This window comes from Myodes glareolus, chromosome 15 (assembly GCF_982192425.1).
Source record: "Myodes glareolus chromosome 15, mMyoGla1.1, whole genome shotgun sequence".
NCBI classification, from domain to species: domain Eukaryota; kingdom Metazoa; phylum Chordata; class Mammalia; order Rodentia; family Cricetidae; genus Myodes; species Myodes glareolus.
Window position 1 is genome coordinate 50,739,299 of NC_142040.1, and position 21,442 is coordinate 50,760,740.

The 21,442-nt window shown below is 40.4% G+C and overlaps 1 protein-coding gene across 1 annotated transcript in view; it reads left to right on the forward strand.

Moving 5' to 3' along the window:
• The window catches only part of Nup155 (nucleoporin 155), a 59,934-nt gene that overhangs the window by 24,062 nt on the left and 14,430 nt on the right, over positions 1-21,442 (forward strand). Inside the window, exons 14-28 of the mRNA XM_048428910.3 lie at positions 1,034-1,144; positions 1,959-2,053; positions 3,996-4,084; positions 4,739-4,801; positions 7,146-7,293; positions 8,834-8,900; positions 10,094-10,209; positions 12,535-12,632; positions 14,186-14,316; positions 16,149-16,340; positions 17,196-17,334; positions 18,048-18,183; positions 19,700-19,853; positions 20,033-20,137; positions 20,699-20,853. Coding sequence (XP_048284867.2) covers positions 1,034-1,144; positions 1,959-2,053; positions 3,996-4,084; positions 4,739-4,801; positions 7,146-7,293; positions 8,834-8,900; positions 10,094-10,209; positions 12,535-12,632; positions 14,186-14,316; positions 16,149-16,340; positions 17,196-17,334; positions 18,048-18,183; positions 19,700-19,853; positions 20,033-20,137; positions 20,699-20,853 — 1,799 coding nt within the window. The remainder of the gene's footprint in view (positions 1-1,033; positions 1,145-1,958; positions 2,054-3,995; positions 4,085-4,738; positions 4,802-7,145; positions 7,294-8,833; positions 8,901-10,093; positions 10,210-12,534; positions 12,633-14,185; positions 14,317-16,148; positions 16,341-17,195; positions 17,335-18,047; positions 18,184-19,699; positions 19,854-20,032; positions 20,138-20,698; positions 20,854-21,442) is intronic.

A 21,442-nucleotide genomic window follows, 5' to 3' on the forward strand; every position in this document is an offset into this window, starting at 1 on the left:
TTTTATTAAATTATAAAAGTTTCCATTTCAGCCCCTCCTCCCAACACCCTCCCACTCCCCCCACTCCCTCTCCTCCTCCCTCTCCATCCCCTATAGCAGTCAGGGTTTCCTGCCCTGTGGGAAGTTCAAGTTCCTCCCCCCTCCCTCCAGGTCCAGGGAAGGTGAGAGTCCAAACAGACTGGATCGCCAAAATCCAGTATATGCAGAGGAAGCAAGTCCCAGTGTCATTGTCAATGGCTTTTCAGAAAGGCTCCGGGCCAGCCACATTCAGAGAATCTGGTTGGATCACGTCCTCATTCAGTCCCAGTCCAACAGGCCTTGGTGAACTCTCATTATATCAGTCCCCTTGTATCAGTGGGTGCTCGCATCCCTCGCAGTCCTGATTACTTTTTTTATTTTCTTCATCCTTCTGCTCCTCATTTGGACCGTGGAGTGCTCAGTCCGGTGCTCCAATATGGGTCTCCGTCTGTATCGCCGTCCAACGTCGGATGAAGGTTTCCTCTGCCCTTGCCTTCTTTGCTCACGTTCTCTTTCCTTCTGCCTCTCATTTGGACCTAGGGAGCTAGGTCCAGTTTTCCAATGTGGGTCTCCGCCTCCATCTCCATCCATTGCCAGATGGTTCTTTTGTTCTTTAAACCTTGGATCTATTTGGAATGTATCCTGGTTAATGGATGACTAAGGATCCAGCTTTTTTTCTATGAAAAGACATGTATGCCAATGTATAATGATGATAGGGATAATCTAACTAAGTCTCTGATTTGAGGAAAGGCACGAGAAGGGCAATTTTTTGTAGATATGGAAATTGAATATATAGGTTGATTGTTGTGGCAATCTTGTCTGGTTTATTTTGTATTCTTGGAGTTGCTTATTGTTAAACAAGGCAGCAGTCGAGTATCACCAGCCAGGCTTTTGTGTGTAGTATCACTGGCTGTGCATGCGAGGCGAGAGCTCTACCCCGAGCTACATCTCCAGCCCTCCGCCAGTCATGCTTGCTAATGGCTTACTTGTGTTCTTTCTCGCTTTGACTTCTCAGGGTAGTCTTATGTTTCACAAACTTAGACCTGTAGACCAGCTGAGACATCTACTTGTGAGTAACGTGGGTGGAGATGGAGAGGAGATTGAAAGATTCTTCAAATTACATCAGGTAATTATGCCCTGTAGTGTGATATTTTAAATAAGGAAGCAATAAGGCTGTCAAAATTCTTTGTAAATCGGAAGTAAAACACTGTAATACCCAGATTTTCTGTTCTCTTTTGTACTCGAATCAGTGTATATGAACTGATACTGAAAGTAGTAATGTCACAGGGCTCCTCCAGATTTATTCTCTGATTTTGGCAAATCCTTATTAATGTATACTAGCAAGAATGATACTGATGTCGTATGCGAAATACAATTTTTTCTAAATGTGCCAGGCATGACTTTATAAGCATGCATATGTGCTATGTGTTCCCAAGCACACTGAATGTGAAGACATTAGTAGTTAATAGCCATAACCTAATTGGTAGATTTAAAACTGAGGCTTATTTAAAATTAGAACTGTCTAATTAAAGCACAGACCCAGGATTCAAACTACCTGCTGAAAATATTCCAAAACTGCAATGAGGAGCTTATATTCACTACACTCAGTTTAGTTTTAGTTTTTGCTTTTTGTGAACTGTGCTATACGGACTGTTATATACTGGCTTCTTAAAATAGTGCCTAGCACATGGTAGATACTCAATAATGTTGGCTCTTATTGATAATTTCTTAAAATTAGGAGGATAGATTACCAGAATAAAAGATAAAGAGTAACAGTTGGTCAAACCTTAATAAAGAGAAAGCATCTTTAATACTGTGCCTGAGCTAAAATTTAAATCTGGGCCGTTCACTTTATTACTACCAGTTGATTTTATTACATCAGCAAGTATTTGTTGAACACTTGCTCCAACTTTGGGTTTGTCTTTAATTTTTCCTTACAGGAAGACCAGGCTTGTGCAACTTGCCTTATCCTTGCTTGTTCCACTGCTGCCTGTGATAGAGAAGTGTCTGCTTGGGCTACACGGGCATTCTTTAGGTACTCATCAGGGTGGAGTGTGTGTGTGTGTGTGTTTATGTAATGAGCCACTTCTTTGTTGGAGTCTGTTCTGAGAGTAGGACATAGGGCTTTTTACCCATGCTATACAAGCCCTAAGCACTCTACCTCTGAGATACATTCCTAGTCCCAAAACGTCCATCAACTACCTTAAAAATATTGTGAAATATTGTTATATGGAAGACATGCTTTTTTAAAAAGATTTTATTTTATTTATTTTATATATATATGAGTGCTCTATCTGCATTTATGCCTTTATGCCAGAAGAGGGCATCAGATCCCACTAGAGATGGATGTGAGTCACCATGTAGTTGCTGGGCATTGAACTCAGGACCTCTGGAAGAGAAGCCAGTGCGTTTAACCGCTGAGTCTTCTCTCCAGCCGAAGACCTGCTTTTTTGGTTGGTTGTTTTTTGTTTGATTATTTGGTGGTACTGGAATTGAATCTAGATCTTAAACCTGCTAAGCCTGGGCCTTTTTTTTTTTTTAATTATGTTATTTTTTGTGAATGGGTGTTTTGACTGCATGTGTCTGTGTAGCTCATGCATGCAGTGCAATGCATTTCCTGCGGCTCCAGTTATAGACAGTGAGGAATGATTATGGGGTGCTGAGTACGGAAGCCAGGTCCTCTGCAAGACTACCCAGTGCTCTTAGCTGCTGAGCCATTTCTCCAGCCACCTGGGCCTTTTTTGGAGACAGGGCCTCACCATGCAGCCTGCTTCTACCTCTTTAATGCTGGGCTTAAAGAGACACAACTTTTGGGACATTTTTAAAAATGATTTTTAGGGGGGCTGGAGAGATGACTCAGTGGTTAAGAGCATTGCCTGCTCTTCCAAAGATCCTGAGTTCAATTCCCAGTAACCACATGGTGGCTCACAACCATCTGTAATGTAGCCTGGTGTCCTCTTCTGGCCTGCAGACAGAATACTGTATACATAATAAACAAATAAATAAATAAAATTATTTTTAGTATGATAGTTTAAGACTTTGCCAAATACAGGAACTAGGCAAATTATTCAAATTCATTAATAAGAGTGAAATTGAGAAAAATTATAATGCTGATGGGACAGGCTGGTTAGCAGAAGGCGTGCATTTCTGTTCTCTAGGTTTTCATTAACTTTTGGTCTTGTTTTCCACGTTTCACTGAAGTCGCTCCTCTCCATGCTTTTTTCTCCCCCAAACATAACCAGTTCTATTTCACGTGTGTCATTGGCCCTGAGGGATTGATTCTGAGACATGCTAAGGAAAATTGGTGTTGAAGAGGTAGTTTTTTCTTTAAAAAATTTTTTTCAGTGCTGGGGATTAAAACAGAACTCATCCTTCCTAGTTAAGCACTGTTCCACTAACCTTTGCACTGACGTTCAGAGATTTTCTTTCTGTAAAATATTTCACTGATAATTTGAAGTGTGAGTGCATTGTATAAGTTTTAAATGTTTAGGGGCTGGAGTGATGGCAAAGGAATTAAAAGCACTGGCAGCCCTTTTAAAAGACCCAAGTTCAAGTCCCAGCACTCACATGGCAGCTGACACTATCTGTCACTCTGTTTCCCGGGGATCTAACCCTCTCCTATAGCCTTCATGTGCAACGTGCAGGCATACACAAAGACAAATCTTTAAAAAATATTTTGAAATTTGCAGCTAATCATATTCTATCAGAGAGATTACTGTGTCATTTCATTAATTAAGTAAATTATTCACTACATATCTGTAATGTGTTTAGACATTAGTAGCGACCCTCTTATTTTCTGATAGCAAATTCAAGTCAACATTTATTGAAAAATTGTGCTTGGTATAACTCTCTCTGCCAGCACCATACCTTAAAATGTCTACCATTAAATAAATAAGCTAAAAGGAGCAGGTGTTATCCCAGTTTATCCCAGTTACAAGAGCACGGTTTAATAAGTTATTCTTTTGTCACACAAACAGATATGGCGGTGAAGCACAGATGAGATTTCCAGCTACTCTTCCCACTCCGAGTAATGTTGGTCCCATCCTGGGGTCTCCAATGTATTCTAGTGAGTATGGAACATTGAACTGGAACTTGGGTTATGTTTTTGAAGTGATGACATACTTTATGCAATAGAGAATTTTATTGTTCTTCTAGTATTAGTTTTAGTATCTGTATTAGTAATTAATAAGTCTAGATAGTTACTGTTGAATCTAGTTTTGTTTGTTTGGTATTGGTTTTTTGTTGTTTTGTTTTGAGATAGAATCATTCCATGTAGCCTTGGCTGGCCTGGAACTTGCTATGTAGGCCAGGCTGCCTTTAAACTTAGAGATGCCCTCTGTCTCTGTCTCCCAGTGCTAGAATTAAAAGTGTGTGCTGCTACCACACCTTGCAATATTGAATCTTTAATGAATACTAAGAAGCAATATAAATCGTAACTAGTAGTATTTACAGAGTCTATTTAGTATTCAAAGAGAAAGAGGTAGAAAAGAAAAGAAAAAGGAAAGAGATGAATAATAAAGTAATAAAAATGTTCGTATCTCTGTCTTCCAAGTGGGAGAACGAGAGCTGACTAGTGAAAATAGCATGCGTCTGATTCTTGTCTGTGATAGGTAGTTTCGTTCCTCAGTCACACTCACAGTAGCTTCCTTACATAGTCTGGATCAGATACATAGCGCTGAGAAAGTGTTTGACAGATCTCTGTTCTCTTGTTCCCTTGCAGGCTCTCCTGTTCCTGGTGGTGGTGTCTACCCGAATCCATCCGCTTTGGGGACACCGTCCCATGGTACTTATTTTCTATGTTCTGGCTTTTTACTTTTGTTCACTTTGAAGAGCTAACATTATTAATTATTGTTTTTAATATTTTATGTTGAGAAGATTAACTTGCCTAATTCCTTTATTAAAAAAAAAAGAAAGTCAGAGGCTGAGATAATTCAGGTGATAGAATTGCTTCCCACAAGCATGAAGACCTGAGTCTGGTCTTCACAACTAGGGAACAGCCATCATGGTGATGTGTGCTTGTCATTTCCCGACTAGGGGAGATTTCTGGCCTGCCAGCTTGACCTGCTAGCTGAGTTCCAGACCCAAGAGAGACTAGTAAACAGGAACAACAATCAAGGTTGTCCCTGGTGGCCCAGATACATACTTACAATCTTGTTTGGTCTATAGTCACATGCACACACCCTATCACTCCTCTGACAGAAGTGGCATCCAAGCAAGTTTTCACATTTGACTATCAATGCCTCACTTAGGAACTCCTGTAACAGGGTGGCATCCTCTCACTGGCATATGGGGATTAACTGGGTCCTGATGACTGTAATTGTTCTTTTTCTCTCCAACATTAGAAACAGCGATTTCAAGTTTTCTTTTTTTTCATCCTGCCTTGCCTACATGTGAAAGTTTAGCTGAAAAAATTAATCCAAGTTTGTTTAGAATATTATTTAAAGATGTTATATTTGTTTATGCTATGGAACATTTACTTGCTTAATGATGCAAAGATGTGTTTCATTCTTTTTTTTTTTTAAGATTTATTTGTAATACACACAGTATTCTGTTTGCATGTGTGCCTACATGTCAGAAGAGGGCACCAGATCTCATTACAGACTTTTTTGAGCCACCAGGTGGTTGAACTCAGGACCTCTGGAAGAGCAGTCAGTGCTCTAACCTCCGAGCCATCCCTCCATCCCATGTTGCATTTGTTTAACTCTGTGAAGCTGTGTTACTTTGCCTGTCTAAAATACCTAATTGGTGTAATAAAGAGCTGAATAGCCAATAGCAAAGCAGGAGAAAGGATACGCAGGGCTGGCAGGCAGAGAACAAAAAGAGGAGAACTCTGGGAAGAGAGATAGTAGATCTGGGAGCAAGAGAGGGAGGAGGACGCTAGGGGCCAGTCACCCAGCCGCACAGCCAGCCACAGAGTAAGAGTAAAGATATGCAGAAACAGAAAGATAAAAGCTAAAGGCAGACAGGATAATTTAAGTTAAGGAAAGCTGGCTAGAAACAAGCCAAGCTAAGGCCAGGCATTTTTATGTCAGGACGAGCCTCTGTGTGTGATTTGTTTGGGAGCTGAGTGGCGGGTCCCCAAAAGAGTAAAGTATAAAAACAACAACTATACAGATCTACTCTTTTTTTTTATCAAAAATAATTAAATGTATATTTTTTCTTCCATTATCTTTAAATATTTCCTTTTTTTGTCTAGATAAATCAAGTAGATTATTGAAATTTCTAAACGTTTCATATTTCTTTTTAAAAAACTATTTATTAATTTGAGAATTTCGTACATGGATAGTGTGTTTGAGCATATTTAATTCCAACTCCTTCCAGAATTACTGTACCAAAGCTCCACTCCTCAACCTCTCTCCTCTTTTTTTAATAGCCCACCCAGTCCAGTTTGTGCTGTCTACATACTAGTGGACAGGGACATGGGGCCACCCACTGTAGCATACAAGGACCATACCAACCCTTAACAGCCAGAAGCCATCAACTGTTATAGCTCCTCAGCTAGGGTAAAGACTTGTGAGCCCTTCTTCCATGCTGGAATGCTGACTGGTTCACTCTTGTCTAGCCAGCCCTGCAGTGAGCTCGTGAGTGTAGTGGTCCTTTCATGTCACCTGTTCCTCTCTGACCTCCGGTTCTTACAGTCTTACACCCCCTCTCACATTGTGCCTTCTGGTGGTGGCTTGGGGTTGGGCTATGATATAGGTGTCCCATTGTGACTAAAATCCACAGGTACTTATGCTCTGCATTTCAACCTCTGTGAATTTCTTTGTTAGCCAACAATTATGACACAAGGAATCTTCTCTGATGAGGTCTGAGAGCCTTACTGATCCTTGGATATAAATAGAGATGTGCATTAGAGCACTGTTTGATTCTTTGTCCATTTAGCAAAATAGTAGTAGTAAGCTGGAGTTCATGAGCCTCAGTTGTGAACCTAGGATTTACTTTTTTGGTTTTTTGAGAGTTTCTCTGTAGCTTTGGAGCCTGTCCTGGAACTTGCTCTGTATACTAAGCTGGCCTCGAACTCACAGAGATCCGCCTGTCTCTGCCTCCCAAGTGCTAGGATTAAAGGCGTATACCACCACTGCTTGGCCTAGGGTTTACTTGTAAGAGACTTTCTTCTCTGTGTGCAGGTGCTCAACCTCCTACCATGTCAACCCCAATGTATGCTGTGGGAAACCCAGCAATGCAGGCTGCAAGCATGAGTGGTTTGACTGGACCAGAGATTGTGTACTCAGGAAAACACAATGGTATTTGCATTTACTTTTCTCGAATCATGGGGTAAGTATTTTGTAGACTACTATTGTCCCGTTTTGTCTTATTTACAGTTGTGAAGTATTCTTAAATCTATATTTAGGACATTACTTAGTGAATTTTATTTTTTGTTTTACGCCCATCCACTGATAAGATTGTTTTTGCATTGCTCAGCCCTTTAACTGTATTCGTTGTTTTATTTCTGTGCATATAATCTCAGCTTACATCTTCATGCATATTAATAACTAGTCTCATAGAGCATTCTGTTTGTAGATTTCAGCTGGACAGGTCTGGCCTTACATATGCAATCAGATGCGACAGTAGAAAGAGTTTTATTTATCTTGGCATATTTCTATATGTTTCGAGGCCCATTTATCCACTGGTGTGAAATGGCCACACAGTTCTTTTCTCTGTATGGTCTCATCCTTCAGTATGACAGTCAAGCATTGGTCTCTTGCTGGTGGCAGGGTTGCAGGAGAAGGTAGAAATTTGCAAAGCCTGTCAGTGCCTCTGTTTACAGCAGTGCCATTCTCTGTCCTGCCTTATCTGGCCAGCCTTGATTCAAAAGGTGGGGAGCAGTCTCCATCCCTTTAAGGACGGGTATAGAAGTCATCGTGCAGAGGAAACTCTAATTAGCTGCATGGATATATATATATATATATATATATAGTTACATGTGGAGATACATATATATACACATATACATGTGGAGATAAATACGTGTGTGTGTTTGTATTTCAATTTTTATTTTATGTATATAAATGCTTTTCCTGCATGTATATGTATGTGCGCTGTGTGTATGTCTGGTGACCATGGAGGCCAGAAGAAGGCATCATATCTCCTGAAAGTGGAGTTACATATTGTTGTTAGCTGTCATGCGGATGCTGGGAACTGAACCTAGATCCTCTGCAAGAGCAGCACGTCTTCTTCTTTTTTTTTTTTTTTTTTTTTTGATTGATTGATTTATTATGTATACAGTGTTCTGTCTGCATGTATGCCTGCAGGCCAGAAGAGGGCACCAGATCTCATTATAGATGGTTGTGAGCCACCATGTAGTTGCTGGGAATTGAACTCAAGACCCCTGGAAACACAGTCAGTGCTCTTAACTTCTGAGCCATCGCTCCAGCCTGCAGCACGAGTTCTTAACCACTGAACTTTTTCTTTAGTAGGCTTTCATTTAATAGACTCATTCTGGAGTAGTAGGGATGTTATGTTTGAAATTTTCCTGTTTTTATATATTATTGGTGTGTGCATGCATGATGGAGGATAAGGATATGCCACAATGTACATGTGGATGTCAGAGGACACTTTAGTGAAATCATTTTTCTCCTTCCACCTTCAAGTGGGCTCAGGGGATGGCTTTCAGGCCACTAGGCTTGTACTACAAGGAAGTGTCTTTTCTTGATGAACCAGCTAGCTCGCCAGCCCCGTTTTCCATGAAACATAGTAAGTAGTTGCTAAGTTTAAAAATGTGATTAGAGCATTACATTCCTACGGAAGAGTAACTGCATGTAATAAAACATTGCATTCGTTTACAGTATAATAATTAAAACACTTTTCGTTCCAGAAATATTTGGGATGCTAGCTTAGTTGTTGAAAGAGTCTTCAAGAGTTCCAGCAGGGAGATCACTGCAGTAAGTTTCTGTGTATCATCTCCATCTCCTTGTTCGCATGGAACCCGTAGATGATGTCAGTAGGTCGTATTCCATGTGTCTTAATGTCACAGGTACCTGTCCTCTCTCTAGTTTGGATCTTGTCCCTGTCACAGCCTGTTACTCTACTGCAAAGTGAAAAGAACAGCCTGTCTCTTTCTCAAAGCTGTTGTGAGGGTCAAAGAGTCAGCCTAATATTTAGTTTCCCCATCTGCTCTCACTTCTTTTCATGCACGCTAGAAACTCTCATAATCTCAGCACTGGTTAGCCTGAGTTCACACTCTTCTCAAATTGCTTTAAGGAAATACCTTACAGAGTTTTGTTATCACAACAGGAAAATTTCTTTAGAGAATCTTTTTCCTTTACTTTTCTTTGTGTTCTGTTTTTCCGTCTGGTTATTGTTGTTGATTTTCAAGACAGGGTCTTGTTATGCATTTCAAGCTGACTTTGATTTGTGGTTTTTTTGCTACAGCCTCTAGTACTAGGATTGTGCACATGCACTGACTGCACCACCAATCTGATTGTGATGCTCTTTTAGAGTTTACCTTTCTTTTTGTTTTTTTATTTGGGGGGGTGGTGGATTTTTTGGTTTTCAAATCAGTTTCTCTGTATAGTACCCTGAGTATAGAATTCACTTTGAAGAATAAACTGGCCTTAGTCTAAAGAGATCCACCTGCCTCTGCCTCCCAACTGCTAGAATTAAAATTCACTTTTCTATTAAGATATATTTTATCTAACATAGTAATTGTATGCACTTCAGAATTGGCTGAATCAATGGATTATAATAGTAGGAAGAAGGATTCCTTGAAGGCAGGATGATTGATTAATAGTCAGAAAAGGCCATGAGGATGTAGGTGTTGTTAATATGCTGTACTGGGATCTGAATGATGATCATGGAAATGTGGAAAGTAATTAAGATGTTCACTTAATATTTGTGTTTTTCTGCACCTAATTTATATGTTAATGTTAAAAGAACAGGAGAGGAAGTTCATGGGTAATTTTCATTGCCCTTTATGGCTAACTGGATGCTTGAATGGACTTAAGAACTGTACTGTTTATAAACATAGTGTAGCTTACAACTAAACTATATATATTCAGTGCTGGCTCTAATGAGTACTTTTTTATGCGTGCACATTTTCTATGTCTTTAAACTTTTGGAACTCTCCTTCTTACAGATTGAAAGCAGTGTTCCCAGCCAGCTGCTAGAGTCTGTGCTACAGGAACTGAAGGGTTTGCAGGAATTCCTAGACAGAAATTCCCAGTTTTCTGGAGGACCCCTAGGAAATCCAAAGTAAGAAGCAGAATTATTTATTCACTTTTTATTGTGTATGACGGATGCTTTTTCTTTTTTCTTTGAGGTATGGAGATGAAACCCAGGGCCTTGCCACATGGTAGGCATGCTACTCTACTACTGAAATACAGGCCTAGATATTCATTTTGTTTGCCGTTGTATTTTGTTGAAATATTAGGCCTATGCCGTACAGTCATTATATTTTATTATTTTATTTTATCCTAATTTTTTTGGCTTTTGGTTTTGGAGACAGGGTTTCTCTTCTTAGCCCTGGTTGTCCTGGAACCCATGGACCAGGCTGGATATCACAGAGTTCTACCAGCTTCTGTCTCCTGAGTGCTGGGAGTCCAAGAGCTGTCCCGTTAACTGGTGCTTTCATGTGGGTTCTAGTGTATTCACAAGGTTACACACCATCACTTTTCAATCCTGGGACATTGTCCTTGTTCCAGAAAGAAACTCTGTGCCCATTATCAATCCCTCTTCATTTCCTCTCCTCCAGTTCGTGTCCAGTAGTCTGCTTTCTCTCACAGTGACTCGGCCTGGTATTTTACCTACATGGAAATACACAATGCCTGTGTGTGTGTGTGCTTGGATTATTTGTTTCCATAATGTTAGGAAAGACTCTGTTCATTTCTATGTTACTGTTTCTCTATTTTTTTAAAATGACCTTTATGTGGAGTTGTGTGGGTGGGAGGTGTGTGTACCACGGTATCTGTGTGGCGGTCCGAGTACAAGGTGCCTGAATTGGTTCTTCTGCTACCATGTGGTGTGGCTTCTGGTCATCAGACTCGGCAACAAGCCCTGTTACCTATTAAGCTATCGTACCAGCCCAGACATGTTATTTTAAATAGCGTCTGTTCTTTCTAGCCATATTATAAATCCAAGTGTTCTTTTTTTGACAACTTACCCTTTTTCATGGCACCCAGCTCTTGTAATATGGTTTAGCAATCCTACGAATAAACTCTTGAATTAAGTTAAGCAGACCCACCAGTGGTGGAGTATTCATAGCTCTCTGATGGTCATAGAAACAAAATGACAGCTGGACACTAAACTATGCCAATGTTTTTATAAACTTGTGTTTTTGTTTTTAAAAGGCCAGGTGGTAGTAGTGCATACCTTTATTCTAGGCACTTGGGAGACAGACACATACATATCTCTGAGTTCGAGGCCAACTTGATCTAGAGTGAGTTCCAGGACAGACAGGGCTGCCCAGAAACACTGTGTCAAAAACCAAAAAATAAAAAACCTTAAGATATTAGTGAAATTCTTCAAAAGACTGCTGTGAACTGTCTAGATTCTTAAGTGTTTGTTGTGAATCTTGTTTGGTATTTCTTTGGTTTGTTTTTGGTTGTTTTTTTTGTTTGTTTGTTTGTTTTTTAGTGAATTTTTGGCACATTGCAGTTTTCAAACATGTGGTTATCTCTATTGTATTTGAATATTTGGTGACTTCTGCATCCGGCAGTAATAGCATTTGAAAAAGTTGCATGAGCGGGCAATATTTTCAGTTAATGTTCAGAAATAAGAATGTGTTTAAACTTGCTGACTGTGAAGGTTGACCCTCAGTCACGGTAACTTTAGTAACTGCCAATTGTCATCTTTCATGCTAGTGCCTGGACTGCACAGTCTCGTTTTACTAAAAGAAGTTAAACTGCACACACACTAGGGGAAGAGAGACAGAGAACTGTAGGCCTTACACACACACTAGGGGAAGAGAGACAGAGAACTGTAGACCTTACACACACACTAGGGGAAGAGAGACAGAGAACTGTAGACCTTACACACACACTAGGGGAAGAGAGACAGAGAACTGTAGGCCTTACACACAGACTAGGGGAAGAGAGACAGAGAACTGTAGGCCTTACACACACACTAGGGGAAGAGAGACAGAGAACTGTAGACCTTACACACACACTAGGGGAAGAGAGACAGAGAACTGTAGACATTACACACACACTAGGGGAAGAGAGAGAACTGTAGGCCTTACACACACACTAGGGGAAGAGAGACAGAGAACTGTAGGCCTTACACACAGACTAGGGGAAGAGAGACAGAGAACTGTAGACATTACACACACACTAGGGGAAGAGTGACAGAGAGAACTGTGGACCTTACACACAGACTAGGGGAAGAGAGAGAACTGTAGACACTACACACACACTAGGGGAAGAGAGACAGAGAGAACTGTAGACCTTACACACAGACTAGGGGAAGAGAGACAGAGAGAACTGTAGACTTTACACACACACTAGGGGAAGAGAGACAGAGAACTGTAGACCTTACACACCCCAGTGATGCTGTCAAACTCACACTCTGTTTCTGTTTCAGTGCTACAGCCAAGGTGCAGCAGAGGCTTGTAGGATTCATGCGTCCTGAGAATGGAAACACCCAGCAAATGCAACAAGAGCTGCAGAGGAAGTTTCATGGTAAATTATTTCTTGTGGTCAGTTACACACGTGACCCCACCAAAGAGTTGCACTACCTATAAAGAAAACAATGGGCTTTCAGACTGAACATGTCTGAAAACACAGACATTTTTATTATTTAAGTACCATCTTTGTGGTTGTAAAACTCGAGTAGCATGGAAATTGTTTATTTCCAGAATTCAGCTTTACTTCATAGCATATGAAAGTATATACTTCAGAAATTTGTGCTTCTTTGCCACCAGAAGGCATGATACACTCTGATGAGTTTCTTCTTCATCACAGTGACATACATAACCATAAAGTTGACCATTTTAGTTATTTTTTTATTCAGTTTTCAACAACTTCAAAAATGTATATGCATTCTGCTTCCACTCTCCCTCCCTCTTTCCTACCTCCTTTCCACTCCAGTCAAACTCCCACATACAGCCCAGTTCCTCATGACTGAGTTTTATTGTGTGGCCTCTTCATTCGGGGCCATCTGGGTGATCACTGGTTTGGGAGTATCCGTTGAAGCTCGTGGGCTCCCCAGTGGGGACACAGCCGAGGAACTGATTCCCCTGTCTGAATGTATTCCTGCGGAATACCCGTGTTCAGTTTAGGCCCCAGAGCCCCTGTGAAGTAGACAGTTGAGCATCTTCAGTATACTCACATCGCTGAGCAACCGGTGTCCCCCTCGGGAACTTTTCATTATTCAGTAGTGAAACTCAGTGTAACCACCACACATCAATTCCTTTTTTCCCTGTCTTCAGTTTATGGCACCTACCAGTTTATTTTCATCTTCTGTCCTTAGACTTCCTCTGGGTACTTGGTGTGAGCAGTTTCCTTCATTTTATTACTGGCTTACTTCACTTAACATACAGTTTTTTACATTCATTCATGTCGTAGGATGTGTTAGAATTTCCAGTTTAAGATTGAATAGCATTCTATTGTATTATTAATATTATACACAGTATATAATGTTTGTCCACTTTGTCCTTTTTGGTGTATCTTACTTATTTAAAAGATAAGGCAAAATTATCTTGACTAACTGAGTTTAATAATGTACTAGGGTATATTAATGTAGGGTTTGAGAAACTCGGTCCTGAGGAACATGGTAGTGCCTTCCAGAAGGCCTTCTAAGTTACCGTTGATTCAGTTGTGAGGAACATGGTGGTACCTTCCAGAAGGCCTTCTAAGTTGCCGTTGATTCAGTTGTGAGGAACATGGTGGTACCTTCCAGAAGGCCTTCTAAGTTACCGTTGATTCAGTGGCACTGTGTGGGAAGTAGTCCAAACGTCCTCTGGCTGAGAACCTTCAAATGTGGCGTGCCCAGAAAATGAGACAAACACACTGCAGTGCTTTATTTCTCATGTATGCGTATGCAATTGTTTTCATGTGTATGCACACAAATGTATTTCCTGAGGGGGATAATATGACGGTATCAGTGGTAATTGTTGCTGATGGTGGAGGAGGGAGAAACATGGGAATTTCACGCTTAGCTATGTTTTATTTGACATAAGACAACAGTTCACCTGCTGTCATTTTATATTTCATTAGTTGTGTTTTGTCATCAGAGGCACAACTGAGTGAGAAGATTTCACTTCAGGCAATCCAGCAGCTGGTTAGAAAATCCTACCAGGCCCTGGCTTTGTGGAAGCTTCTTTGTGAACATCAGTTTACTGTCATTGTAGGAGAACTTCAAAAGGTGAGGCGGGTTTGTCCTTTAGGGTTGTTTGATACCCAAAGTGCTTTAGTCTTGACTTTCGTTATTGTTGTTGTTGTTGTTTTAAAAAGTTTATGTGGGCCTGATGTGGTGGCGCAAACCTTTGATGCCAGCACTTGGAGGCTGTCACAGGAGGATCTCTGTGAGTTGTAGGCCAGCTTCGTATTCATAGTTAATTAATTCCAGAACAGCAAGAGCTGAGTACAGAAAAACTCCAACTCAAAAAATAAAGAGAGAAAAATTGATGTGGATACATGTTCTGCATGGATGTATATAAGAACACCCCATGCCTGTCTGGTGCTTCCCATAGAAGGTATCAAGATTCCATGGAACTGGAGTTACAGATGGTTGTGAGCTCCCATGGGGGTTCTGGGAATTGAACTTGTGTCTTCTGGAGAGCAGCCAGTGCTCCTGACTGCTGAGTTGTTTCTCCAGCCTCCTTACGTCTTGGCTGGTAGCAGCATTTCAAGTGAAACGGTTAGACCCTGGGTCTCTCTATGGGCGCCCAGAGTGTGGTTATGATTGTTGTTGTTGAAAGCTTTTCTTATTTTTAAGCATGGTTTTTTGTCTTCCCTTTTTAAAATTTAAAACTCATATTCAGTTGATGGCTATCTTATTTTCCATGCCATCCGATTTTTGTCGGATTGTAAAAGGACAGGTCCCTTTTCACCACACCTGTTGTCTGTGATCCGTTGTGAGAGCTTCCTTTCCTTCCATTGACAATTATTTTCTCGGGGAATGCAAACTAGGTGTTTGTCCCAAAACTTGCCATATTTTATTGATATTTTTGTTGAAATTTAAGAAAATACATTCCTGTAAAATATCTTACTGGACTATAAATGACTTTACCCTTTTGAACTCCATCTTAGCAAGCAAATTCATTCAAAATGCTGGTCAGATTCCTGCATTTAATGCTAGAATCCTAATATTATTTAGGAAAAGTAAATGAAAGCTCAGAATCTTCCCTGTTTATTTGTTTGACTTTTTGGAGATAGAATCTCACTTTGTAACTCTGGTTGTCTTGGAACTTCCTGCCTACTCCAGGCTGGCCTTGAACTCACAGAGATCTGCCTGCCTCTACCTCCAAGTGCTGAGATCAAAGGTGTGAGCTACCATACCCAGCTCTAGCCAGAAATTCCACTGCCTGGCTTCTAGCCAGAGTTTTTAAAATGTGGCCTAGGGATTGTTTTTTTGCTGGCTTCCAAAAGTGTTCTGGTACTAGGACTGACTCTGCCTTGGCTCGATTTTTCTCATATATAAAGTCGGAGGTTTGAAGTAGACCTACTGAAGGTCACCTCCAACTTTTATGTTTTATTGGAGTTCTTTGCAGAGCTGTGTATCAGTGGCTTAGTGTATTTTCTTTGTCAGTGCTGGGAATTGAACCAGGGCCTTATGACTAAGCTCACACTCAGCCCTATTTTCTCATTCAGATTAGAGTCTACTGGTATTTAAGGTATCTTTTGTTATTAATGAAATCTAAGCATTGTGGCTCATTCCTGTAATTCCAACATTTAGGAGGAGGAGATGGGTATTCTGTGTGTTGTATTCTGGCTCATGCCTGTAATTCTAACATTTGGGAGGAGGAGATGGATATTCTGTATGTTGTATTCTGCCAGCCAGGTCTTCATAATAAGTTCTAGGCCAGCTAGTGCTACCTAGTAAGTAAGACCCTGTCAAAGAAAGAAAGAGAGAGAGAGAGAGAGAGAGAGAGAGAGAGAGAGAGAGAGAGAGAGAAAGAAGGAAGAAATTTCAGTTTGTGAGGAGTATCTTTTTGTATTTTTATGGATTTGATGAAAGGCTTTCTCTCTTTCTAGGAATTCCAGGAGCAGCTAAAGATCACCACCTTTAAGGATCTGGTGATTAGAGACAAAGAGCTCACCGGCGCATTAATTGCTTCTCTTATCAGCTGCTACATCAGAGACAATGCAGCTGTGGATGGCATTAGTTCACACCTGCAGGACATCTGCCCACTTCTGTACAGCACGGATGATGCAGTTTGTTCCAAGGTGTGGTGAAGGGGACGGAGAACTCGTGGTTTTCCATATATGATCGCAGGGCTGTCTCTTAATATGTTCTGGACTTAGAATCCTCAACTAAGAGGGGGTTGAAATACATAATTTCTTAACAACAGATATATGCTCTTTTAAGTGTTATATATAGAAAAGTCTTTGACAGTATTTTTAGGCAGTGTTTTAAAAGTCCAAGGTCATAGGGCTGGAGAGATTAATCTGATTAAAAGCACTGACTGCTCTTCCAGCAGACCAGGTTCAATTTCTAGCACTCACAGGGCAGCTTACAACTGTCTTTAAAACCAGTTCCACGGAATCTGACATCCGTGAGTATCAGGAACATGCATGCTGCACAGACATACATGCAAGCAAAATACCCATACACATAAATTTAAAAAAAGAGAAAGGTTAGCAATTAAGGAAAATAACCTAATTTGAAATTAAGAAAATTTATTCACTAAGAAATTTGTTTTCTTCATAGAAAGTAAGGAAAATCATTAAGACTTTAAGTAAATCTGGAGTGAATCAAAGTTAATGAGGCAATTCTTATTGATCCTTTCCTACAGGTGGAAAAAAATAACTAAGTGTCACATGATGAACTGCCTGCTGACCAGAAATGTATTGACTAGGCAAGAGCATTCCCAGACAAAGCTATCTGACTTAACATACTTGGGAGAGGAATTAAGACTAGCTAGGATTTTTTTGGTCAAAAACTTTTCTTCCTAAAATTAAGAAGTTTGTAGAGTTTTTAATCTATAATAATAATAAACCACATGTAAATTTAGACAGACTAAGAAGACAGCATCATCTGCCTGCTTAGTTTGTCTGTTTAAGCTTTTGTCATCTCTCTAGGCAAATGAGCTTCTTCAGCGATCCCGACAAGTTCAAAATAAGAGTGAAAAAGAAAGAATGTTAAGGGAATCACTGAAGGAATATCAAAAAATCAGCAACCAAGTCGACCTCTCCAGTGTTTGTGCTCAGTACAGGCAAGGTGAGAAGCAAGCTGCTCTTTGTGTCTTCTTCTTAACATAGCGCGATTGCCCTACAGCAGGGTGACAGTTTCTTCCCAAATGCGGATCTTCTGACATCTATGGCCAATGATGCTTTGTATTGTGTAGATTTTCTTGTCATTGGAGATCAAACGTAGCACCTGAACATGTGTGGCAAGTGCTTATTTATGTTTGAGTCAGTCTCATGTTTAACTCAGACTGGCCTTGAGTACCCTATAGCCAAGGGTATCCTTGATCTTCTGATTATTCTGCCTCTACCTCTCAAGCATGAGATTATACACACCTCTTCTGTTTCTGGCTATTAATACAGCTTTTTTGATTTTGAAATTTTGGTCATTGTCAATTTATACCACTGAGTTTCACTTATTTTTAATATGCCTAAAATTTTTTGACTAATCTTAAAAGTAAGAACTGTGACTGTTAGCAAAGATTTGAATCATGGTTCTTTCTCTGAAACTGCTCTCTGTTGATTTTATGTAGAAAGGTTCTTTTCAAGGAGGGGTCCATTAATAGCTGCCTTCCAGTCACATTAGGGCCCCCCCCTTTTTTTAAATAAGTAGACGCATCAGAACTTTTGTGATCCTGTTATCAGAATAGCAAAAATTTACTAGAAATACAACTTTCTGGTTCCCTTGTGTGCATGCTAAGGAAAAGCACTGGCAGCTTAGTAAGCATTGGCTTTTCTCTCCACCAGTGCGCTTTTATGAGGGTGTGGTGGAACTCTCTCTTACTGCTGCTGAGAAAAAAGATCCTCAGGGTCTTGGACTCCATTTCTATAAACATGGAGAACCAGAAGAAGATGTTGTTGGTCTTCAGACTTTCCAAGAGAGGTAAGTTCTTGAGCCTTGGTTGGATTGTCAGATTTTATGAGATAGGTCTTTTTTATATAAAATTTTGATTGCTAATATAGGAAAGGAACAGCCAGGTAGTGGTGGCACACGCCTTTAATCCCAGCACTCAGGAGACAGAGGCAGGTGGATCTCTGAGAGTTCGAGGCCAGCCTGGTCTACAAGAACTAGTTCCACGACAGGCTCCAAAGCTATAGAGAAACCCTGTCTCGAAAAACCAAAATAATAATAATAATAATAATAATAATAATTATATATAGGGAAGGAACACTTCAAGTACAACCCTTGTAAAATTTAAGTATGTTCTTTACTTTAAAAGAACTGGTTTTTATCAAGTCCTGAATGAGGATTATAATTCCTGTTCTAGTGATAAAATCTTAGTCTTATAAAAATTGAAAAAGCACTTGCAAGTGTTTTGTGTATTTGTGCGTGTGATATGCATATGTATGTGCACACTTGGAAGCCAGGGGAAGATATCGTGTGAGCTGTTTTCTGTCAGTCTCCACAGAACTCCTTTGCAGGGTTTCTTACTGAAGCTGGAGTTGGGCTGGCAGTCGGCAGGTGCCAACAATCCTAGGGCCACTCAGTGCTGGAGTTACTGCCCTGGACATGGCCACCCCTGCTTTTTGGCACAAGTCCGTAAATCTGAATACACATCCTCAGACTTGCATAGCAAGCGCCTTTTCATCTGCTGAGCTGCCATTGTCCTTACAAGCGGTTTTTATTGTGTTTTTGTTTTGAGACAGTCTCACTATGTTTCCCTGGGGAAGCTGGAAATCTGTGTAAACCAGTCTGGACTCAAACTCTGATCTTCCCTGTTCCCAAATACTAGGATTGAAGGCATGTATCACCACACCTGCCTTTTATAAATGATTTTTGACGTGTAGCTGTAGGGTTTTCTTTTATTTATCTATTTTTTCTTTTGAAACTTTATTATATTTTTTGATATCCCTGATTTGAAAATGAAACTGGCTTCCTTTCCTTTCCAGTTTCTGGTTTGAGTCAAAAATGTTGTTTTGTGTGGTTTTGCCTTCTACATTCAACCAAATAGTATTCAAATCTTTTGAAAAATATTGGAGTTTTTGAGGGAGCTATAGAGGATACAGGGTGCTTTTGTTTGGTTTAGAAGGTGTTTTCTTTTGAATTTTATTTTTATATCAGGTATATAAGTCTTTTGCCTGCACGTATGTGCGTCACTTGTACCTTGTATCTGTGGAGGCTAGAAGAGGATGTCAGGTCTCCTGGAACTGAAATTCCATAGGTTATGATCTGCCGTGTAGTCCTTGGAATGGGTAGCTATGTTCTTAACTACTGTGCCATCTCTCCAATCCCTTGTTTTAGGTTTTGAAACAAGCTTCAAACTCAGTCCTGCCTCAGCCTCTGTGTGTTGGATATAGAGGCAGATATCATCAAGCCTATTTGCTTGATTGATTGAGACAGGGTCTTTTGTATCCTGAGCTTGCCTAAGATGAGAAGTAATGGACCTTTTCTTTTTCAGATTAAACAGTTACAAGTGCATTACAGACACTCTTCAGGAACTGGTGAATCAGAGTAAGGCTGCTCCTCAGTCTCCTAGTGTACCCAAAAAACCCGGTCCTCCGGTGTTGTCATCAGATCCCAACATGCTGAGCAATGAAGAAGCAGGGCATCATGTAAGGGACAGAATGGAATGCATGCATTCTGAAAGTGGGGTGTGTTGGAAAGGTCTACCGGAAAGGGATGAGCGCTGACACCCTCAACCTGTTTTCTCACCAGAAGTTTGGGGGCGATGTGTTATGTTCAGCAAGAACGCCTTTAACCATCCTAATCTTCACTGTTTTGTTTACTTTAGTTTGAACAAATGCTTAAATTGGCTCAGCGATCCAAGGATGAGCTCTTTAGTATTGCTCTGTATAACTGGCTAATACAAGCTGACCTTGCAGATAAACTACTACAGGTAAAACTAGTGTTTATACAATAACTTTAACATAACAATAGTTCTTGTAGATATAGGAAATTAGTTTTTCATCCTATATATAACATTAAGTGTTATTATAAAGCTAAGAATGTGATTTCTTTTTCTATGGAGCAAAATGGGCTGTTGCCTTAATGTTGTTTAGAAGCTAATTTGAACAGTAACATTGTGGATAGGAGTCTCCAGATTAGTCTTTAGGTTCCAGGGTGAGTTCTTTTCAAGTATCAGTGTTTGATTTATAAACTTGAGACCTGGGGTTTGATAGTGCCAAGGGTGGCTTTTGGGCACAGAGCCAGTGACTATGTTCTCAACGCTCATTAAAAGAGTTAGAATTTTATATTGAATTTTTTTACTAGTGTGTTATAGAAAGTTCTTCATTAATTACTTCAATGAAAATCATTTCTAATGAGAAAATGATTTCACCTCTTGGTGTTGGTTTCGGTTTAACTTATTTTCATAAAAGAAGGCACACCCAAAATACTGTTTTCTACTTTCAAAGCACGTAGGTGATCACAACATTTTTTGTGTAACTACCACCTCTAGATTGCCTCCCCATTTCTGGAGCCACATCTAGTCCGCATGGCCAAGGTGGACCAGAATAGAGTCCGCTACATGGATTTACTCTGGAGGTATTATGAGAAGAACAGGAGTTTCAGCAGTGCTGCTCGCGTCCTCTCCAAACTGGCTGACATGCACAGGTATGGTCTGTAAGGAGTAGAACAGAGCTGAGTGTGCGGTTACGTCCATTGGAACCCAGGGACGCCAGCCTAGGCAATATAGTGGGGTCTTCCATCAAAAGTGTGCGGAGGACTGTGAGGGTAGCTCACTGAGAGAGCACATGCTTAGCACACAAAAGGCCCTAGGTAGTTCAGTCTCCAGTGGCCTCCCCCTGAAGAGAAAGCTGAGAGTTCAGTTATGGCTGGTAGGAAGTCTCAGTCACTGTGTCTGTCTAGGGGCTTGGGCTTGGCAGAAGTGATGAAGTGTCCAAAGCTTTCTTGACTCCCTTCCCTCAAATACAAAGTATCAAGTGACCTTCTTAATTTTTGGTATAATAAAAGGCAACTTTCAATAGAGCTCTTTGTTAATTTGTTGCTTTTGTAATTAAGAATTGGCATTAATAGCCCAGTGGTGGTGGCAAGGGCCCTTAGTGCCAGCACTCAGGAGGCAGAGGCAGGCGGATCTCTGTGAGTTCCATCCAGCCTGGTCTGCAGAGTGAGGTCCAGGACAGCCAGAACTGTTACACATTAACATTATTAGTAATGGTGATATGACACAGTGCCTAACATT